The sequence below is a fragment of the Natrix helvetica genome (assembly GCF_964273705.1).
Source record: "Natrix helvetica genome assembly, chromosome: 3".
NCBI classification, from domain to species: domain Eukaryota; kingdom Metazoa; phylum Chordata; class Lepidosauria; order Squamata; family Natricidae; genus Natrix; species Natrix helvetica.
This window is the reverse complement of record NC_138549.1, coordinates 59,616,346-59,635,418: the sequence shown is the minus strand read 5'-3', so window position 1 is coordinate 59,635,418 and position 19,073 is coordinate 59,616,346. Positions and strand designations below refer to the sequence as shown.

The 19,073-nt window shown below is 49.0% G+C and overlaps 1 protein-coding gene across 2 annotated transcripts in view; it reads left to right on the top strand.

Annotated features, from left to right (window-relative positions):
* Positions 1-19,073, top strand: part of TEDC1 (tubulin epsilon and delta complex 1) — a 52,986-nt gene that overhangs the window by 7,901 nt on the left and 26,012 nt on the right. For both annotated transcript variants that reach the window (XM_081947989.1, XM_081947988.1), the window contains 2 exons: positions 1,773-1,937; positions 9,850-9,948. In XM_081947989.1, coding sequence (XP_081804115.1) covers positions 1,773-1,937; positions 9,850-9,948 — 264 coding nt within the window. The remainder of the gene's footprint in view (positions 1-1,772; positions 1,938-9,849; positions 9,949-19,073) is intronic.

Sequence of the window (19,073 nt, the reverse complement as noted above, 5' to 3'; positions counted from 1 at the left end):
GGAAGGGAGAAGAAGAAAAAGGAAAAAAGGAAACTTATTTCACAAAGGAGAAAAACAAATGCTGTCGCTTTAGATTGGAACTGAGCATGCCTGGCTGTGGAATTCTGGGAGTTGAAGTCCACAAGTCTAAAAATATTTGAAACCCAGCACTGTGTCAGTGCCTCACCAGTCATAAACCTCACCGCACGTCACTGGAAAAGGTATATATTGAAACTAAAGGGACGGGTTGGCTCAATGGCTAAGACACTGAGCTTGTCGATCAAAAGGTCAGCAGTTCAGCAGTTCGAATCCCTAGTGCTGCGTAATGCAGTCAGCTCCTGTTACTTGTCCCAGCTTTTGCCAATCTAGCAATTCAAAAGCACGTAAAAAATGCAAGTAGAAAAATAGGGACTACCTTTGATTGGAAGGTAATAGCATTTTGTGCATCTTTGGCGTTTAGTCATGTTAGCCACATGACCACGGAGACATCTTCAGACAGGGCTGGCTCTTCAGCTTTCAAATGGAAATGAGCACTGCCCCCTAGAGTCAGGAACGACTAGCACATATGTGCGGGGGGAACATTTACCTTTACTTTTATATTAAAACACCCAATGCACCATCTTAATCCTTCTCCTACTCCTGCTAATATGAAACATTTGCCAACCTTTTCATTTATTCTCAGCTATGGTTTAGATTTATTGCACACTGCTGTTACTGCATTCAGCAACTAATTTTGGATTCTGCTCCAAACATTTTACAATTCAAGGCTGTTTACTTTAACATACTTTCTTTCAATAAAAAAATATATCATAAATTTGCTTTGTCACATTCATGCATTTTTTACAGATCTCTTTAAGGGCAAAAATCTGGTCTGCATAATGCCTACATAAGCCAACCTAATCCTAAAGCTGCCAGGCATAAAGCCTAGAAGGAGAGAAGAGCAATTTCCTCTTTCTATGATGAATTACAAGATTTTTTTCTCCACCATACAACATTTGGTTCTGTTCAATGTTTGGATACTTAACCTGATGGTACATTCCCAAATCACTTTACACTTTACACAATTTCTTTCCAATATTCCACTGTATTGGATAGAATAAAGCATTAGCGCTGTTGATAAGGGGATGTTGATCAAAGTGGCACATTTTCAAAGACTAGAATATTTGAATATGTTAGGAGCAGTTAAGCTTGATGTCTTGCAGCCATTTTAGATAATGAATCTCAGTGTTTAGGCTCCCAGTTACATTCCCTATATCAATCTTTTTTGCAGGTATTTTTCATGAAATATTCAGGAAATTTAGATAGTCTGATAAAGTCAATTGTTTTTCCGGAGAGCTTCATTTATTTTAACATTCTTGATATTTCTTGAATTTGATATCTTTAATATGTATATTTTTGGAGAATCTTTGATGCCTTTTTATGAAAATATGTATGTTGTTGCTTGAATGTGATAACCCAGAGCAGAAAAGGGAAAAATTCTGTTTATGAGAACTTCCTTTCAAGTTATGATATAGAGATAGAATACAATCAAGAAAGAAAGAGAATAATAAAAAAGAGCTCTACATATATGACTGTTCCTAGAGGAATGCATTTCATCAAACTTGAGTAATGAGACATTTTTCTATCAATAGCATCTTTAGAAATTCTGCTAAAATTTCTAGGCAACAACGAATACTAAACATCTACAGAAATACTCTCTAAGCTCACGTAATAAACCTTGAATACTGTGAAAAACTGAGTTGGTACAGAGCAAAAATCATTTTTAGATATTTTGTTATTATTTTCCTTCTTAGTGCAATCCTCTAAAATGTCCGCAAGATGGGAAAAGCCTTTTTTCAAAACCTCACATTAAAGGCCAAAAAGATGTCCAATACCTTCAGTGGTTGAATGGCCGCCTGAAACTCCAGTGGCGGAGTTACCACTCTGACCAGGAAGAGCAATGCAAGTTACTTCATAAGGTAAGTAGAACTTGGGCTGCAGAAGTTTATATTTTGTGACATTATCCTTCTCTGGTCTTGATTCTATAAGTTTCAGAAGCGGTTTCAAAACAAAATAGGGCTTAAGATTGTGTCTTTATCTAATTTTTTTAAGCCAATGTTTGTAGCAAGAAGAATGGATATATTTTCTTTACATGGTGATGATATTTTTTTATTTTCTAGTTCCAAGGTTATTAGGTATTAAAATGAATGGAAAGTTCATAAGCCTGAAACCACTGTAGATTCATATTCAGTTTATTCTGCTTATAACAGTTAATTGTGGTTTGACATTATGAGTTCTGAAGAGGCTCCAGCTTGGATATTACCTCCCACTCGTGCCATAGTTCCAGGTTTTAGTTCATAGTTTAGCCATTGAGCTGAACTGGGAGTTAGTTTGCAGCCAAGCTATAATTGAAATTTAGACTTCTGCTGCAAGAGGCCATAGTTTAAGGTTTATTTAAGGTTTATTTAATTTATAAACCGCCCCCTCTCTCCGTAGGGACTCGGGGCGGTGTAGGCTTAGTAGGCTTATTTATAATAAATAAATATTATTTATAATAATAGACTCATTACAAGCAAAGCAAGATAGTTCAAGCTGGGATTTGTCATAATTGTGATGATTATGGCATACAGCTCATAAAAACCCCAAATCCACAATCTCAGAAAATTAGAATATTACATGCAATCAATAAAACAAGGATTGTGCATAGAACAATATCGGACCTCTGAAAAGTATAAGCATGCATATATACTTAGAACTTGGTTTGGGCCCCTTTTGCAGCAATTACTGCCTCAATGCGGCGTGGCACGGAAGCTATCAGCCTGTGGCAGTGCTGAGGTGTTATGGAAGACCAGGATGCTTCAATAGCGGCCTACAGCTCTTCTGCATTGTTCGGTCTCATGTCTCTCATCTTTCTCTTGGCAATGCCCCATAGATTCTCTATGGGATTCAGGTCAGGTGAGTTTGCTGGCCAATCAAGCACAGTAATCCCACGGTCATTGAACCAGGTTTTGGTGCTTTGGCAGTGTGGGCAGGTGCCAAGTCCTGCTGGAAAATGAAATCAGCACCCCCATAAAGCTCGTCTGCGGAAGGAAGCATGAAGTGCTCCAAAATCTCCTGGTAGATGGCTGCGTTGACCCTGGACTTAGTGAAGCACAGTGGACCAATACCAGCAGATGACATGGCTCCCCAAATCAACACAGACTGTGGAAACTTCACACTGGACTTCAAGCATCTTGCAGTGTGTGTCTCTCCATTCTTCCTCCATACTCTGGTTCCTTGGTTTCCAAATGAGATGCAAACGTTGCTCTCATCAGAGAAGAGGATTTTGGACCACTGAGCAACAGATCAGGTCTGTTTTTCTTTAGCCCAGGTAAGCCGCTTCTGACGTTGTTTGTTCAGGAGCGGCTTGACAAGAGGAATACGACATTTGAAGCCCATGTCCAGGTTCCGTCTGTGTGTGGTGGCACTGACTCCAGCCTCAGTCCACTCCTTGTGAAAGTCCCCAACACTTTGAATGGCCTTTTCCTGACAATCCTCTCCAGGCTGCGGTCATCCCTGCTGCTTTTGCACCTTTTTCTTCCACAATTTTCCCTTCCACATAACTTTCTACTGTGTTTCCCGAAAATAAGACAGGTGTTAGGGTTCTAAATACCATGCAGAAATAAATCATTGTCCAAGGCAAAACATCCTTAAAGGTCCAATTTATTCTACAGGCAATTTAGCACCTCTATGGAAAAATTCCAACTCTGAATTACATCCTGAAATTCCACCCAGTTGAAAGTTCATGATCTATCCCCACACCCACAAATCCATCACATGTTCCAATCATCATCTTCCACGCTGGCATCTACACCCCTCTGGTTCCGGTCAGGTGTCGAGGTGCGGAGACAAAAGATGACCTTGGCTTCTATAAAAGAATGTCAACAATACATTCTACAATCCTACTCCTTTCTATTCCCCCCTCCCAACTACTACACTATTGAAACAGCATAGAAAATTATAAGAAAGTGTGGCAGGCCAAAGATCCTAAAAAGAACATAACTACAGGCCTGACAGGCGGCCTCTCCTCAAAAGAAAAACGTTTCCTGCAAAGAGAATAACATAAAAGTTAACATAACAAAATTAACCACCTCTTCTCCACCCAGGGGAACCCTTTGACTTCTCAGGAAACTTCCCATTGAATTGCTTTACTAACTTCTCCACTTTTAGGTTCCCATTGTTCACCCAATTATCTTCAGACCAAGGGTAACCTCTCCAATGCACTAAGTACTGTAAGCGACCCCTATTCAGCCTGGAGTCTACAATTTTTCCCACCTCAGATTGTGTTTCCCCTTCTATCACTACAGGAGGAGATTGAACTTGGCTGGATGCTCTTCTGTTAGAACCAATTACTGGTTTCAACAAGCTACAATGAAATTCTGGGTCAATTTCCCCTAGACTTCTGGGTAGACTGAGTTGAACTGTAACTGGGTTAACTATCTTCACTATTGGGAATGGACCTAGAAATTTTGGACCCAATTCCTTGCTAAGCATTTCTAATCTTATGTATTTGGTAGATACAAAAACATTGTCCCCCACACGGTAGGGGTTTTGGAGCGAGCGATGTTGATCATCTTGCTTCTGGTAGGCTTCGGCCGCAACTGCTAGACCCTTCTTCGTATTCTCCCATCCTTTCTTTAGCATGTCCATCCATTCACTCAAAGACATGAAGGAAGGAGGTTCTCTAGGCAACTCAGGCATGGCAACAACTTCCATGCCACTGGTAATCTGGAAACCCGCTAATCCTGTGCTGCTGTGGACCGCATCATTGTACGCCACTTCGGCGAAGGGTAGCAAGTCCGACCAGTTGTCTCGCTGATAGTCCACAAAACACCGGATGTATTGTTCCACCACCGCATTGACTTCCTCTGCTGCGCCGTTCATGCTGGGATGAACCTCTGAGCTTAGTTCTTGTGTGGACCCAATGGATCTCAGGACCTCTCTCCAGAACTTGGCTGTGAACTGGACTCCGTGGTCTGAAATGATCTTCTTGGGTACTCCGTGCAGGCGATAAATGTGTTTCACAAACATTTTCGCTAATTCGTTTGCAGATGGCAATCCTGAGCAAGCAATGAAGTATGCCTGCTTAGAAAACAAATCAATAACAGTCCAAATTACTTTATGCCCACTGCTGTCTGGGAGTTCCACGATGAAGTCCATTGCGACCTCTTCCCATGGCCGTTTAGGGCTCTCTGCTGCAGGTGCTGTAGGTTCTGGGCTCTTGGATTCAATCATTCACGGCTGGCATTTTTCCTCCTCCGAGGCCTCCCCCTTGGTAGGACTCTTCGCCACCTGAAGTTGGGGATCCTCTTCCAGAGGTCAGTTGGGCATTTCCCCCTCCGAGGCCTCCCCCTTAGTTGGACTCTTTGTCACATTCAGTTGGGGATCCTCCTCCGGAGATTGTTTGCCCTTTTCCTCTTCCGAGGCCTCCCCCTTGGTAGGACACTTTGTCACCTTAAGTTGGGGATCCTCTTCCAGAGGCTGTTGGCCCAGATGACTTTTCTGTGCTGGCATCTGGGGCCCTCTCTTTACCACCATGGCGATTGGTACACACATTTGTGGCATTGGGGCTGGAGCCAAGCACTCTGACGCTCTGTGGCCAAGTTGACAACAATGGTGGCATTTAATTGGCCCCCACGAGGAATGGAACCTAGTTACATCTCTAAACTTAGGAACCGTTTCATCACACTGCCCTGCTCTCCAACTTGCAGCTTCCCCCTTGGTAAACCCTTCTTCCATGGTGGAGATTGCTTCTCTGTAGGAATGTGGGGTAAGAACCTTTTGGGCATTTGCAGATGCACCTTGTCCCGCTTCCCATCTTGCAGGCCTGGCTTTGGTAATCCCTTCTTCCATGTTGGTGATTGCTACTCTGTAGGAAGGTGGGGTAAGAACCACTTGGGGCCTTGCAGGTGCATATTTTCCCGCCATCCACACTGCAGGCCTCTGTTTGGTAATCCCTTCTTCCATGGAGATTTCTTCTCTGTAGGAAGGTCTGGTAAGAACCTTTTTGGGCCTTGCAGGGAAGACTGGAACCGGTGGGGAGGTCAATCCCTCGGTTGGCCACTGCCCAGCTTTCTGCCATGGTGCCATCTGCTGAGGAAGGGCAGGTGCCCACTGGCATCCCTTCCATCCATGACTTGGGGCTAAGACCCATCCCGGGGTTGCCTGCTTCACAGGTTGCAGCTCAACCAATGATGGCTAGCTAGGGGGGTGATTGTGCCAAGGACCCTCCTGCTGGCTTGGAGGAGTTATGGGCCAAGTAGGTGCCCTCTGCTGGCTTGGAGGAGTTATGGGCCAAGTAGGTGCCCTCTGCTGGCTTGGATCATTTTCCCATGCTGATGGCAAAGGAGGTGGCCAGTGGCATCTCATCCATCCAAAATCTGGGAAGAAAACCCAATCTGGTTTTGCTTCATTTACTGGTTGCAGCCCCATTTGTGGTGGCTTGCAAGTGAAAGATGCTGGCGAAATCCCTTCTTCCTGCCTCGGTTGAAATTCCCATTTTGAAAGGGAATCTTTCTCCCAGTTAGTTGCAGGGTAATAAGCCATTTCATTTATTGCCGTCTGGAAGGAGCCCAAACCTCCGTTCTAGGTTTTTTTTTTCTCCAAGCCTTGCTTCCAAGCTGGGGGGAAGGAGGGGGAGCATGCACTCACGTTTTGCTGAAGAAGTTTGGTCTGAGACTTTTCTTCGTCTTGTCATGTCTCCTCCTGCATTCCTCCAGATGCAATTAAACTGGAAGCAGCATTCCATTGCCTTTGAAGTTCCGGCACTCAGCTTCTTATCACCAAAAGCTTCTCATAAATTCTTCGCTGATATTTACGGTGTCCCGGTCAGTGTTGGGAATGCCGCAACCCCCATCACCAGCTCTTCCCCCTTGAGAGGGGGAGGGTGCTAGTGAATTATTTTAAAGGGGAGAGTTGGAATAATGTTAGGGTTCTAAATACCATGCAGAAATAAATCATTGTCCAAGACAAAACATCCTTAAAGGTCCAATTTATTCTACAGGCAATTTAGCACCTCTATGGAAAAATTCCAACTCTGAATTACATCCTGAAATTCCACCCAGTTGAAAGTTCATGATCTATCCCCACACCCACAAATCCATCACATGTTCCAATCATCATCTTCCACGCTGGCATCTACACCCCTCTGGTTCCAGTCAGGTGTCGAGGTGCGGAGACAAAAGATGACCTTGGCTTCTATAAAAGAATGTCAACAATACATTCTACAATCCTACTCCTTTCTATTCCCCCCTCCCAACTACTACACTATTGAAACAGCATAGAAAATTATAAGAAAGTATGGCAGGCCAAAGATCCTAAAAAAAACATAACTACAGGCCTGACAACAGGGTCTTATTTTCTTTTTACACACAAAATATGGCTTGGGCCTTATTATGAGGGAGGGTTTATTGTTTTGGGGTTGCCGGGCGGCTGCTCTCTTGCGAGCAGACTCCCAAAGAGCTGCTGTGACAGCGCAACACAGCAGCCATGAAGCGACCACACTCATGAGCAGCCACCTGGCAAACCCCCTTTCTAACCAGGCACAGCGCCATTCATTCACCTAGGGGTATTGCCAATCCGCGTGAGCGCCTGTTCGCCGCTGTCTGGCTCCCGGGACTTGGCGTCTTCGAAATGGCAGTGAATAGCGCTCTGCACGGCTGGAGGGGGGGTTGTGCGAGCGGCTGTTCTGCTCTTGCTCACGCACCTGCCAGCCTCACGATGCCCTGGCCCAGCTCTCTCCACAGAGCCAGGGGACCGCCGTTGCTGCCGCTGCCACATAGCTTTTTCTGCGGCTTCCAAACTGAGTCTTCCGACAATGGCTGCTCTGGGTGTAGGCTCTATGGTTGTGGTCAGCTGCCAGCAGAGCATACAACCATAGAGCGTACACCCAGAGCGGCCATTGCCGGAAGACTCGGTTTGGAAGCCGCAGAAAAAGCCATGCGGCGGCGGAGGTGCCCTGGATCTGTGGAGAGAGCTGGGCAAGGGCATTGTGAGGCTGGCAGGTGTGTGAGCGAGAGTGGAACAGCCACTCGTGCAACCCCCCCTCCAGCCATGCAGAGCACCATTCACTGCCATTTCGAAGGCGCCAACCCGCGGGAGCCGGATGGTGGTGAACAGGCGCTCACGCGGCTTGGCGATACCTCTAGGTTAGTGAATGGTGCTGTGACCGGCTGGAAAGGGGGTTTGCCGGGTGGCTGCTCATGAGTGTGGTCACTTCATGACTGCTGTGCTGCGCTGCTACGACAGCGCAACACAGCCATTCGCCCATGAGGATGTGCCCGGCTCTTTGGGAGCCCGCTCGCAAGAGAGCAACCGACCGGCAACCCCCCTCTTCAACTGGGCACAGAGCCACTCACCAACCTAGCGGTATCCCGAAGGTGCTAAGCAACGCGATCACCTTTGCCTCCCCCCTGGTTCCTGCGGCTTGGCACCTTTGGGATACCGCTAGGTTGGTGAGCGGCACTTTGCCTGGCTGGAAGTGGGGGCTGTCCAGGGGGCTTATTTGCGGGGGAGGGCTTATATTTTTGCCCACCAGAAAAATGTGGCATGGCTTTATTGTCAGGACAACACGGTATTAATGTGCTTTGATACAGCACTTTGGGAACATCCAACTTCTTTTGCAATTACCTTTTGAGGCTTTCCCTCCTTATGGAGGGTGTCAATAATGGTTTTCTGCACAACTTTCAGGTCAGCAGTCTTTCCCATGATTGTGATTCCTACCGAACCAGACTGAGAGACCATTTAAAGGCTCAGGAACCCTTTACAGATGTTATGGCTTAATTAGCTGATTAGAGTTTGACACTTTGAGCCTAGAATATTGCACCTTTTCATAATATTCTATTTTCTGAGATTGTGGATTTGGGGTTTTCATGAGCTGTGAGCCATAATCATCGCAATTATGACAAATCACGGCTTGAACTATCTTGCTTTGCATGTAATGAATCTTATCTCATATATTAGTTTCACCTTTTAAGTTGCATTACTGAAATAAATGAACTTTTGCACGATATTCTAATTTTTTGAGTTTCACCTGTATATGGTAAGGATCAGTAGAGCTCCAACTTAATGTTTCACAATTGATTTTCAGTGAGAGGTACAAAATGGAGCAAAATGGTAGACAAAATGTCTATTAGTATCACTTCGCCTTCTGAGACAGAAAATTGTTATTAGTGTAAGCAATTAAATCTTCCAAGCAAAGATACATGGGCAAAACATGGAAAGCAACTTTTGGTTTTTGTGGTAAACCTTTTCCCACTTACTGCTTTTTTACTGAGAATTAGAATACATTGTTTTTGAATTTTTATCTATAGGCAGCATGATATCTGTCTGGCCTACTGAAGTATGCTAGTTTTATCTCATGTACTGTAGCTCTATGAAACCCTAATTCTAACCACCAACAGGCAACAACCATTTTCCTGCCTGCTGTCCTGGTTTCGAGCCACTTGGAACTTCCTGCCAACTTCTCCACTGATTTAGTGGTGGGAAGCATGCAGGAAGTTCTCTTGCCTAATAGCCTTGGGATTTGGTTTCTTTATGAAGATTTTCAAGCAAAAATGCCCTTTGGATAAAATGGTTTCATACTACCATGTCGTTTGCTTAATGATTTCAGTGAGTCACTTAACAATAATCATAAAACACATAAAATCTAGTCCAGTAGTGTGAGGCCATGACTCAGAATTGAAATTCCAGTCCCAATTGTGGTGGTTAATTCGAGGACTACCTGTAATCTAATACCTAAAACTACACATTTAAGTGCATTACCTTTACAAGCAACAATGTGTTACATGGTTGCTTTTATAGACAATACATTTAGTTTTAGATACTGTTTCTAACCATATGTTTCTCTACTAGGTACATTCCTACACAATAGGTTCTCATATTGACCCTGTTATTGACCATTTCTCAGTCATAGAAGTTGATGTTGGAAGACAATCAGAAAGATATAAGCAGGTAATCCTCTTTCTATAGCATAATGGTATATTAGTAATTCAGAGAAACCTGCTTTCTGTAGAATTTCCAAGCTTCAGCTACATCCTACCCATATTTTCCTGAAAATAAGACCTGGTCTTATAATTTACCCCGGCCAGGGATGAGTGCAGTACTAATGGACACCCGCTCCAATTCTGCAGCCTATAGAAATCCAGCAACTAGTGCAATTCCAGCCACCAGCCATGGTCCCCCCACAGATACCGGTCCAGCAGCCAGTGCTGGTCCAGCCATAGGTCTGGCCCCCGCCACAAGTGCCTGTCCAGCAACCAGTGCAACTCCCACCACCAGTCGCTGCCCCACCGCCAATAACAGCCCAAGAGCCTGTGTCAGCCCAGCAGCCCGTGCCGGCTCAGCAACTGGCCCTGCCAGCCCCTCTTCCTCCATGATTTAGAATGACCTTTGATGGGACACTGGGGTGGCTAGCCTATTTCCTCAATCGAATCTGGGTGCACACTGATCAGTATGGGGACCAATACCCAACCAATAGGGAGCTGATTTTGGTGATTGTGGGTGGCATGAATGAGGGAGAAGTGACGGAGTGGATAGCTGAGCTCCATGATGAGTTATCCTCTGAGCTAGACAACGCGGGCTAATTTGTTCAACTGCTCCGAAGCCAATTCGAGGACATGGCCCATCGAGTTGAAGCCGAGGCCCAAATCAAGGCGTTGAATCAAGCGGGATGACCTCCCAAGGAGTTGGTTTGGGAGTTTCGAAGACTGGCCGGGAAACTGAGGGACTGGCCAGAACGCCTCCTCATTCACCATTTCAAAGAGGCCCTCTACCTAGAACTCCGAAAAGCTTGAGGATCCAAGGGGTCCCAGAACACCTACAAGCATGGTACAGCACAGCAGTGGCCATGGTTCTGGAGATCAACCCCCATAGGAAGCCGACTATAAAGAAACTAGCAAGACCGTGGAGATGACAACCCGATGGTAAGTGCACCCATCCACCCTTTTACTATCAAGACCCGGATAGTAGTACCAGAAATGGGAGCCCAGGGGTAAATAGAAGCCGTCATAGACAATGGCTGCATCAGATGTCTAATGATACTCCACATAGTCAAACAGCTAGGCATAAGCATGAGGCCCCTGGTGCACTCCATCCGCTTTGAGCAAGTCGATGGAACACTAATAGGTGGAGTCCCAGCCACGCTAGTGATAGAACTTGTAAGGCTAGAAATCGACCGGCACCGAGAACTCATCCTATTCGTCATTGCTAAAAAATGACTGAATCAGTTATATTGAGCCTCACATGGCTGGACAAATGGGGACCCACCATCATGTGAAAGCTAGCTGAAGCTAAGAATAGGCATAGGGTCACTACCACCAGTTAAGCCGGACAGTTGTTAAAAAGCCATGCACCCCGGCGGCGCCAGCAAGCCCAAAACTGCAGCCCCTGCCACACCTGGCAGCCCACAAGTGCCAAGGGAATACCGGGACCTGTCGGAGGTCTTCAGCAAGGAAGTCTGTAACTTCCTCCCTCCTCACTGCCCAACAGACTGCATGATTGAATTCGTATTGGGGGCTAAGCTGCCTAAGCCAAAGATGTACTCCATGACCCCAAAAGAAATGAAAGAACTAAGGAAATACGTGGATGCCAATCTGTATTTATCCAGCCGACAAAGTCCAAAGTGGCGTCACCTGTGCTATTTAAGGAGAAAAAGGACGGTGGGGTGAGGCTTTGTGTGGATTTTTGTGGAATTAATGCCATGTGAGTGGAGAACCCATACCTTCTCCAACGTTGGTGGAGACAGCGGTCAAGCATTGGTTAACTCAGTAACCAATAGAACTGAGTATACCAGCGGTTCTCAAATAGTGGGGCGCGCTCCCCTGGGGGGGCGCGAGGCTCCATAAAGGGGGGCGCGAAGGCTCCCTTTCCATCTGGGTGCAACGGCGGCGGCGTGGGCGAGGCATAATATATCCCACCTGGAAGTGGCAGCACTTCTGACTGTGGATTTTCATTGGAGCCGCGGGCTGGAGCTGTGCAAGAAGCCTGCTCGGGCGGGGGTGGGAGGGAGGGAAGCATGGCTGTCCCAGGCTTCCCTCCCTTCCCCCCCCCAGCCCAAGCAGACTTTTTGCACAGCTCCAGCCTGCGGCTCTGATGAGTCTCTGAGCAGTCCCCAGCGCTGCCACTTCAAGCCGGGATATATTCTGCCATGCCCTCGGCGGCGTCTTTATGCAGGTAGCTCGCCTCCCCGCCAGCAGCTCCACCGCCAGCATTCCGTCTGGAAGCGGAAGCGCAACAGCCGCTGTTGGGGAAGGGACAAAGGGGCGGCGGTCGCCCGATCTTGCCACCGCCACCCCTTCGCCCCTGGTAACGGCGACTGTTGTGCTGCTGCTTCCAGCTGGGATGCTGGAGGAGCTGCTGGCAGGGAGGGAGGGAAGAAAGGGAGGAGGGAGTAAGGATAGACAAGCAAGAGGGAAAGAGGAAAGAAGGCAAGCAGGCAGGAAGGAGGCAGAAGGAAGGAGGGAAGAATGGAACTGGAAGGGAGGCAGGGAAGGAGGGAGGGAGAAAGGAAGGATAGGAGGATAGGGAAAGAGGAAAGAAGGCAGGCGGGCAGGGGGAAAGAGGAAGGAGGGAACTGGAAGGGAGGCAGGAAGGAAGGGAAGGAGGAAGGGAGGGTGGAAGGAAGGATAGACAAGCAAGAGGGAAAGAGGAAAGAAGGCAAGCAGGCAGGAAGGAGGCAGAAGGAAGGAGGGAAGAATGGAACTGGAAGGGAGGCAGGGAAAGAGGGAGGGAGAAAGGAAGGATAGGAGGATAGGGAAAGAGGAAAGAAGGCAGGCAGGCAGGGGGAAAGAGGAAGGAGGGAACTGGAAGGGAGGCAGGAAGGAAGGGAAGGAGGAAGGGAGGGTGGAAGGAAGGATAGACAAGCAAGAGGGAAAGAGGAAAGAAGGCAAGCAGGCAGGAAGGAGGCAGAAGGAAGGAGGGAAGAATGGAACTGGAAGGGAGGCAGGGAAAGAGGGAGGGAGAAAGGAAGGATAGGAGGATAGGGAAAGAGGAAAGAAGGCAGGCAGGCAGGGGGAAAGAGGAAGGAGGGAACTGGAAGGGAGGCAGGAAGGAAGGGAAGGAGGAAGGGAGGGTGGAAGGAAGGATAGACAAGCAAGAGGGAAAGAGGAAAGAAGGCAAGCAGCGAGGAAGGAGGCAGAAGGAAGGAGGGAAGAATGGAACTGGAAGGGAGGCAGGGAAGGAGGGAGGGAGAAAGGAAGGATAGGAGGATAGGGAAAGAGGAAAGAAGGCAGGCAGGCAGGGGGAAAGAGGAAGGAGGGAACTGGAAGGGAGGCAGGAAGGAAGGGAAGGAGGAAGGGAGGGTGGAAGGAAGGATAGACAAGCAAGAGGGAAAGAGGAAAGAAGGCAAGCAGGCAGGAAGGAGGCAGAAGGAAGGAGGGAAGAATGGAACTGGAAGGGAGGCAGGAAGGAGGGAGGGAGAAAGGAAGGATAGGAGGATAGGGAAAGAGGAAAGAAGGCAGGCAGGCAGGGGGAAAGAGGAAGGAGGGAACTGGAAGGGAGGCAGGAAGGAAGGGAAGGAGGAAGGGAGGGTGGAAGGAAGGATAGACAAGCAAGAGGGAAAGAGGAAAGAAGGCAAGCAGGCAGGAAGGAGGCAGAAGGAAGGAGGGAAGAATGGAACTGGAAGGGAGGCAGGGAAAGAGGGAGGGAGAAAGGAAGGATAGGAGGATAGGGAAAGAGGAAAGAAGGCAGGCAGGCAGGGGGAAAGAGGAAGGAGGGAACTGGAAGGGAGGCAGGAAGGAAGGGAAGGAGGAAGGGAGGGTGGAAGGAAGGATAGACAAGCAAGAGGGAAAGAGGAAAGAAGGCAAGCAGGCAGGAAGGAGGCAGAAGGAAGGAGGGAAGAATGGAACTGGAAGGGAGGCAGGGAAGGAGGGAGAGAGAAAGGAAGGATAGGAGGATAGGGAAAGAGGAAAGAAGGCAGGCAGGCAGGGGGAAAGAGGAAGGAGGGAACTGGAAGGGAGGCAGGAAGGAAGGGAAGGAGGAAGGGAGGGTGGAAGGAAGGATAGACAAGCAAGAGGGAAAGAGGAAAGAAGGCAAGCAGGCAGGAAGGAGGCAGAAGGAAGGAGGGAAGAATGGAACTGGAAGGGAGGCAGGGAAGGAGGGAGGGAGAAAGGAAGGATAGGAGGATAGGGAAAGAGGAAAGAAGGCAGGCAGGCAGGGGGAAAGAGGAAGGAGGGAACTGGAAGGGAGGCAGGAAGGAAGGGAAGGAGGAAGGGAGGGTGGAAGGAAGGATAGACAAGTAAGAGGGAAAGAGGAAAGAAAGCATGTGACTACGGTGGGAGACGAGGAAAGACTGGTGTGCTATGTTATGCAGAAGTGTACTTATAACAATTTTATAGACAAATTATACTATTTACAGTCGCGCGGGGGGGGGCGCGAAATGTTTTCTTCTTCCTAGGGGGGGCATGACAGAAAATAATTGAGAAGCACTGGAGTATACCAAAGTGATGTCATTGCCTCTGAGGAGTGTCCTCCCCCTTTTTTAGACTTGGTTTGATCCGAACTGGCTGTGCTAACTGCTTTCTCCTCAACTTTCAAAGATATTATAATTACCTTTAATTGATTTTTTCCTAAATTTTACCTAAATTACATCCAAATTGGGAAGAATTACTGTATAGCTCTTCAGAGCTAGTTCTCTCAATTAGCCCCCGGGGCTTCTTGAAGAGACTCACCAGGGCTTGCTCGAGGCTTCTGCCTCCTGAGCTTAGCGGCAATTTCAGATGCTCTCCTGCAAGCAGCGCCTCCTAGCATGGCCGTTGGAGGCTCTGCTCAGCGCTGCCGCCTCTGCTGGCCTCTGGGCCTTTCCTCTTGCCGCCAAGCCCTCAGCCGCCTCCTAGTGCCACCAAAAGCTGCCAGCAGCCACTAAAATGCCGCCAGCAGTCACCGCCGCCACTGGGAAGTGACACTGCCACACTCCGCCGCCCCTCAGCGCTCCCGCCTCCACTGGATCGCCGCTGCTGCTCTCTTCAGCCTCCGCAGCCTCTCTTCAGGGCCTTCGACGCCCTCCCTCGTTCTGCAGTTTCGGCTACCTTGTGCGTCCGGCCTATAGGCTCTGTAGCCTCAGTGGCCATTTTGTTTTGGCACGAAGATCTCCAGCGGCCATTTTGGGTACTTCAAGGAGTCGTGAGTACAGACCATGGCCTCATCTCCTGCCCCTGAGCCACAGGTGCCTCCACCCACCAACGAAACCCCTTCTTCTGGGACCCACAAGCACAGGCCTGCCCGAGAAGCCTCCCCCATTGAGCCCTCTTCCAAGACGCCCAGGGCGTCCCATAGGGGTAAAGCCAATCCACAGGCAAAAGATAGTGCCACCCAGGCTCCTCCCAGCAAGGCCAAGGCCAAGACCAACCATACTGAATCCCATCTATTTCAGGCCCAGAGGCCTACTCCTCCTAGTCCTCCTCCAGACCTATCTTCTGATTCGGAGGATGATCTCTCCCCTGCTGCATCCATCATTCAACCTGAGGATGCCAGGCGATCTGGCCTGCAATGGGGATGAATCTGAGGGTGGCAGGAGCATCACTCTGGATGAGGAGCCCCTCTACCAGGAGGAAATTTCTCCCCTACCCCGCCGCTCTTACCTGGCATGGCTGATATGATATCTGAGGCCATTGAACGTGGCGTAGCAGCATCCCTTAAACATAGTTCTTCTAACCACTCTACTCCATGTAGGTCTGCTTCTTCTTCTGGTTCCAGACGCAGGGATGGTGATCTCTCGGCTTCTTCGTCACATGAGCTCCCTGGCAGGTCCACTCAACCTTTGGTTTTTGGAGAAAACGTCCGGCAAGAGATTCAGATATCTCGGAAGATGAGGGTCTTCCCCCTCACCCACCTGCCTTTTGTCGGTTTGTTCAAACCTGCTGTCTTTCGCTCTCTCCTTTTTAAGGCCAAGAGGATCGCTGGCATCCCTTCCCCTAAAGCACCTCAAGGAACGGAAGCGGACAAGGCAGACACTACTGACCCCCTCTTCATCCAGCCTAAGGTGGAAAAGGAGGTGATTCTGTCTCCCAGACTCTTCATAGATGTGGTCCAAAACCAATAGGCATCACCAGATACAGGTCCCCTCCCCAAAACCTTGGACAAGCGCCTGTATAACGTGGGACCAGAACTCACCAAGGCTTTAGAGGTATCTTCTATCGACTTACCTATAATTGTCCTTTCTTCTCCTAACGCAGCCTCAGCAGCTCCTGAGAAGGCTCTTCGCTCCGATGACAAGAGGATAGAACAAACTCTGGTCAAGAGTCACCAGGCCTCAGCTTGGGCCATTAGGGCGGGTATCTCTGCTTCGTTCTTTAGTCGCTCTGCTCTCTTATGGCTAAGGCAACTTCAAGCGAGGCTCCCTGCCAGGGATTCTAGGGCTTGCAGGGATATTAACAAAATAAAGGTGGCCCTAGAATACGCTCCAGATGCCTCCTTGGATGCGGCCCATTTTGCGTCCAAGGCCATAGCATCCTCCATCTCCACCCGTCGTCTGCTTTGGCTAAAGCAGTGGCAGGAGGAAGCCCGAGCCAAGTGGAGCCTCCTCTCCCTATTCTTCCTCCCTTCTCTTTGGCCCCCCATTTGATCCTTTATTGGTAGAGTCCAAGGATAAGCGGAAGGTCTTGCAGCCAGCACTAAGAAGCAAGAGGGCCACAGTCAATCCTTTTATTGCAGGCAGCCCTTTCATGGTCAGGACGGGGGTTCCTCCAGCTCCGGTCCGCAATGTCAGGCTCCCCCCAGACAGGGCCCTTCCTTTTCCAACAGATCAGGCAGAAACAACCAGAGATTCCAGCACAGAAAGTCATTCAGGGACAATAACAACCGTTCCTACAAGAGGCAGAAGTGACTGCTTGGAGGATCTCCCCATAGGGGGATGTCTGTCAACCTTCGCGGATCGTTGGGACGACATCACCAACGACGTGTGTGTCAGGTCCACGATCAGATTCGGCCTTCTCTTGGACTTGCGTCCAGCCCTCCGAACCACTTTGTCCCGTGCCCCATCTCCAGGGACCCTCAAAAGAGGACCCTCAAAAGAGGCTCCTACAGCAGGCCATCCATCATCTGCTCCTCATTCAGGCCATTCAACCTGTGCCTTCAGGCCAGGTGTGACGGGGGTTCTACTCTCATCTCTTTATCGTGCCAAAGTCTTCGGGGGGCTGGAGAGCAATCCTTGATCTCAAATTCCTAAATTGATTCATCAGGTACAGGAGGTTCAAAATGTACTCTCTCCTATCAATCCTAGAGGGCGTGCACAGACACGATCTCCTCACTTCAGTGGACCTCACGGAGGCTTACCTCCACGTACCCATTCACAAGCAACACAGACGGTTCCTCTGCTTTGTCTATGCGGGCCGTCACTTTCAGTATCGGGCCCTCCCCTTCGGGCTATCATCAGCCCCAAGGGTCTTCACCAAGCTCCTGTCAGTTGTAGCAGCCCACTTACGTGCCAGACCCATTCGGATCTTATGCTACCTGGACGACATTCTCCTGTTGTCCAGGTCACACAACCAGGCCCTTCGGGATCTCCAGGACACCTTGCAGGTGCTTCGGGAGGTGGGATTCTTCATCAATCAGGAGAAAAGTCACCTTGTTCCCACCTCTCGTCTAGTGTACTTGGGAGCCCTCATCGTCTTCGCTCAGGGGAAAGTTTTCCTGTCTCGGGAACGACAGATCAGCCTCAGGGAATTAGCTTTCAAGGTACGGAGGAGACAGCAGGTCCCTCTTCTCTGGCTGCCTCAACTGCTGGGGAAGATGGTCTCTTGCTTTTCCATCATTCCTTGGGCGCGGCTTCATAGTCGCTGCCTCCAGTGGTTTATTCTGCCATTCCAGAAGACCAACAGCAGCTGTTCCCTAGTGAAGGTCAGGTTGACTCCAGAGGTCTTATGCTCTCTGGACTGGTGGATCTCCCTGGCCATCTCTCAGGAGTCCCTTTTCAGGGATCCCGTCATCTCGTAGTTATGACAAATGCGAGTTTGATGGGTTGGGGCGCTCACCTGGAAGATCAGATAGCTCAGGGTCTCTGGTCCGACTCCGACCTTTCCCACAGTATGAATTGGCTAGAGTTGAGGGCCATCCATCTAGCTGTCCTTCAGTTCCAATCTTCAATCCGCAATACACATGTGCTAATTTGGACAGACAACATAACAGCCAAGGCGCATGTCAACCGCCAGGGGGGGACAAGAGCAGTATCCCTCATTGAATCTGCTTTTCACCTAGGGATCTGGGCGGAAGCCAACTTTCTCTCTCTCCACGCCGAACACATCTCGGGCTCTGACAACACCAGAGCAGATTGGTTGAGCTGCACAACAATCGATCCTGTGGAGTGGACCCTCAACCGTCGCATCTTCAAACAGCTGTCGACGAGGTACGGGACCCCGGTGCTAGATCTCTTCGCAACGGCATCCAACAATCAGCTGCCCAGGTGCCTGTCTCACTACATGACACCAGGCGCGGAAGGGACGGATACCTTAAGGTGCAGGTGACCCCACTGTCTCCTGTACGCCTTCCCTCCCTTCCCCCTGATGCAGAGGGTCATTCAGAAAATGATAGAAGAGGCCGAACTCATTCTACTCGCCCCCCATTGGCCGCGCCGCCATGGTTCGCGGACCTAGTCAACCTCTCAGTGGGCCCAGCGTGGTGTCTCCCCCTGACACCGTCCCTTCTTCACCAGGGATCTATTCACCATCCCGACCTATCTTGGCTCCGCCTAACCGCATGGAGGCTGAGCGGGCGGTCTTGAAGGCGGCAAACCTTTCTGAGACTGTAATTCAAACTATTCAGGCTTCTCAATGCCCAGCCACTAATAGAATCTACGAATCAACGTGGCAGACTTTCAGCACTTGGTGCCTTTCTAGAGAGGTTTTGCCCCTGGAGGCTTTGGTCCCCCAGGTTTTGGAGTTCCTGCAACAGGGACTAGATAAAGGACTCGCACCTAGCACCTTACAGAGGCAGGTGTCGGCTCTCTCTTCGGTTCTCTCTCTTCACCGGGATGAGTCTCTCCTTGCACCCTCTCCTTGCACTGCTTCATTAAGGGCATGTCTAATCTCTAACCTCCTGTCATTCACCGCTTCCCCTCGTGGAATCTAACCAAGGTCCTTGACTTT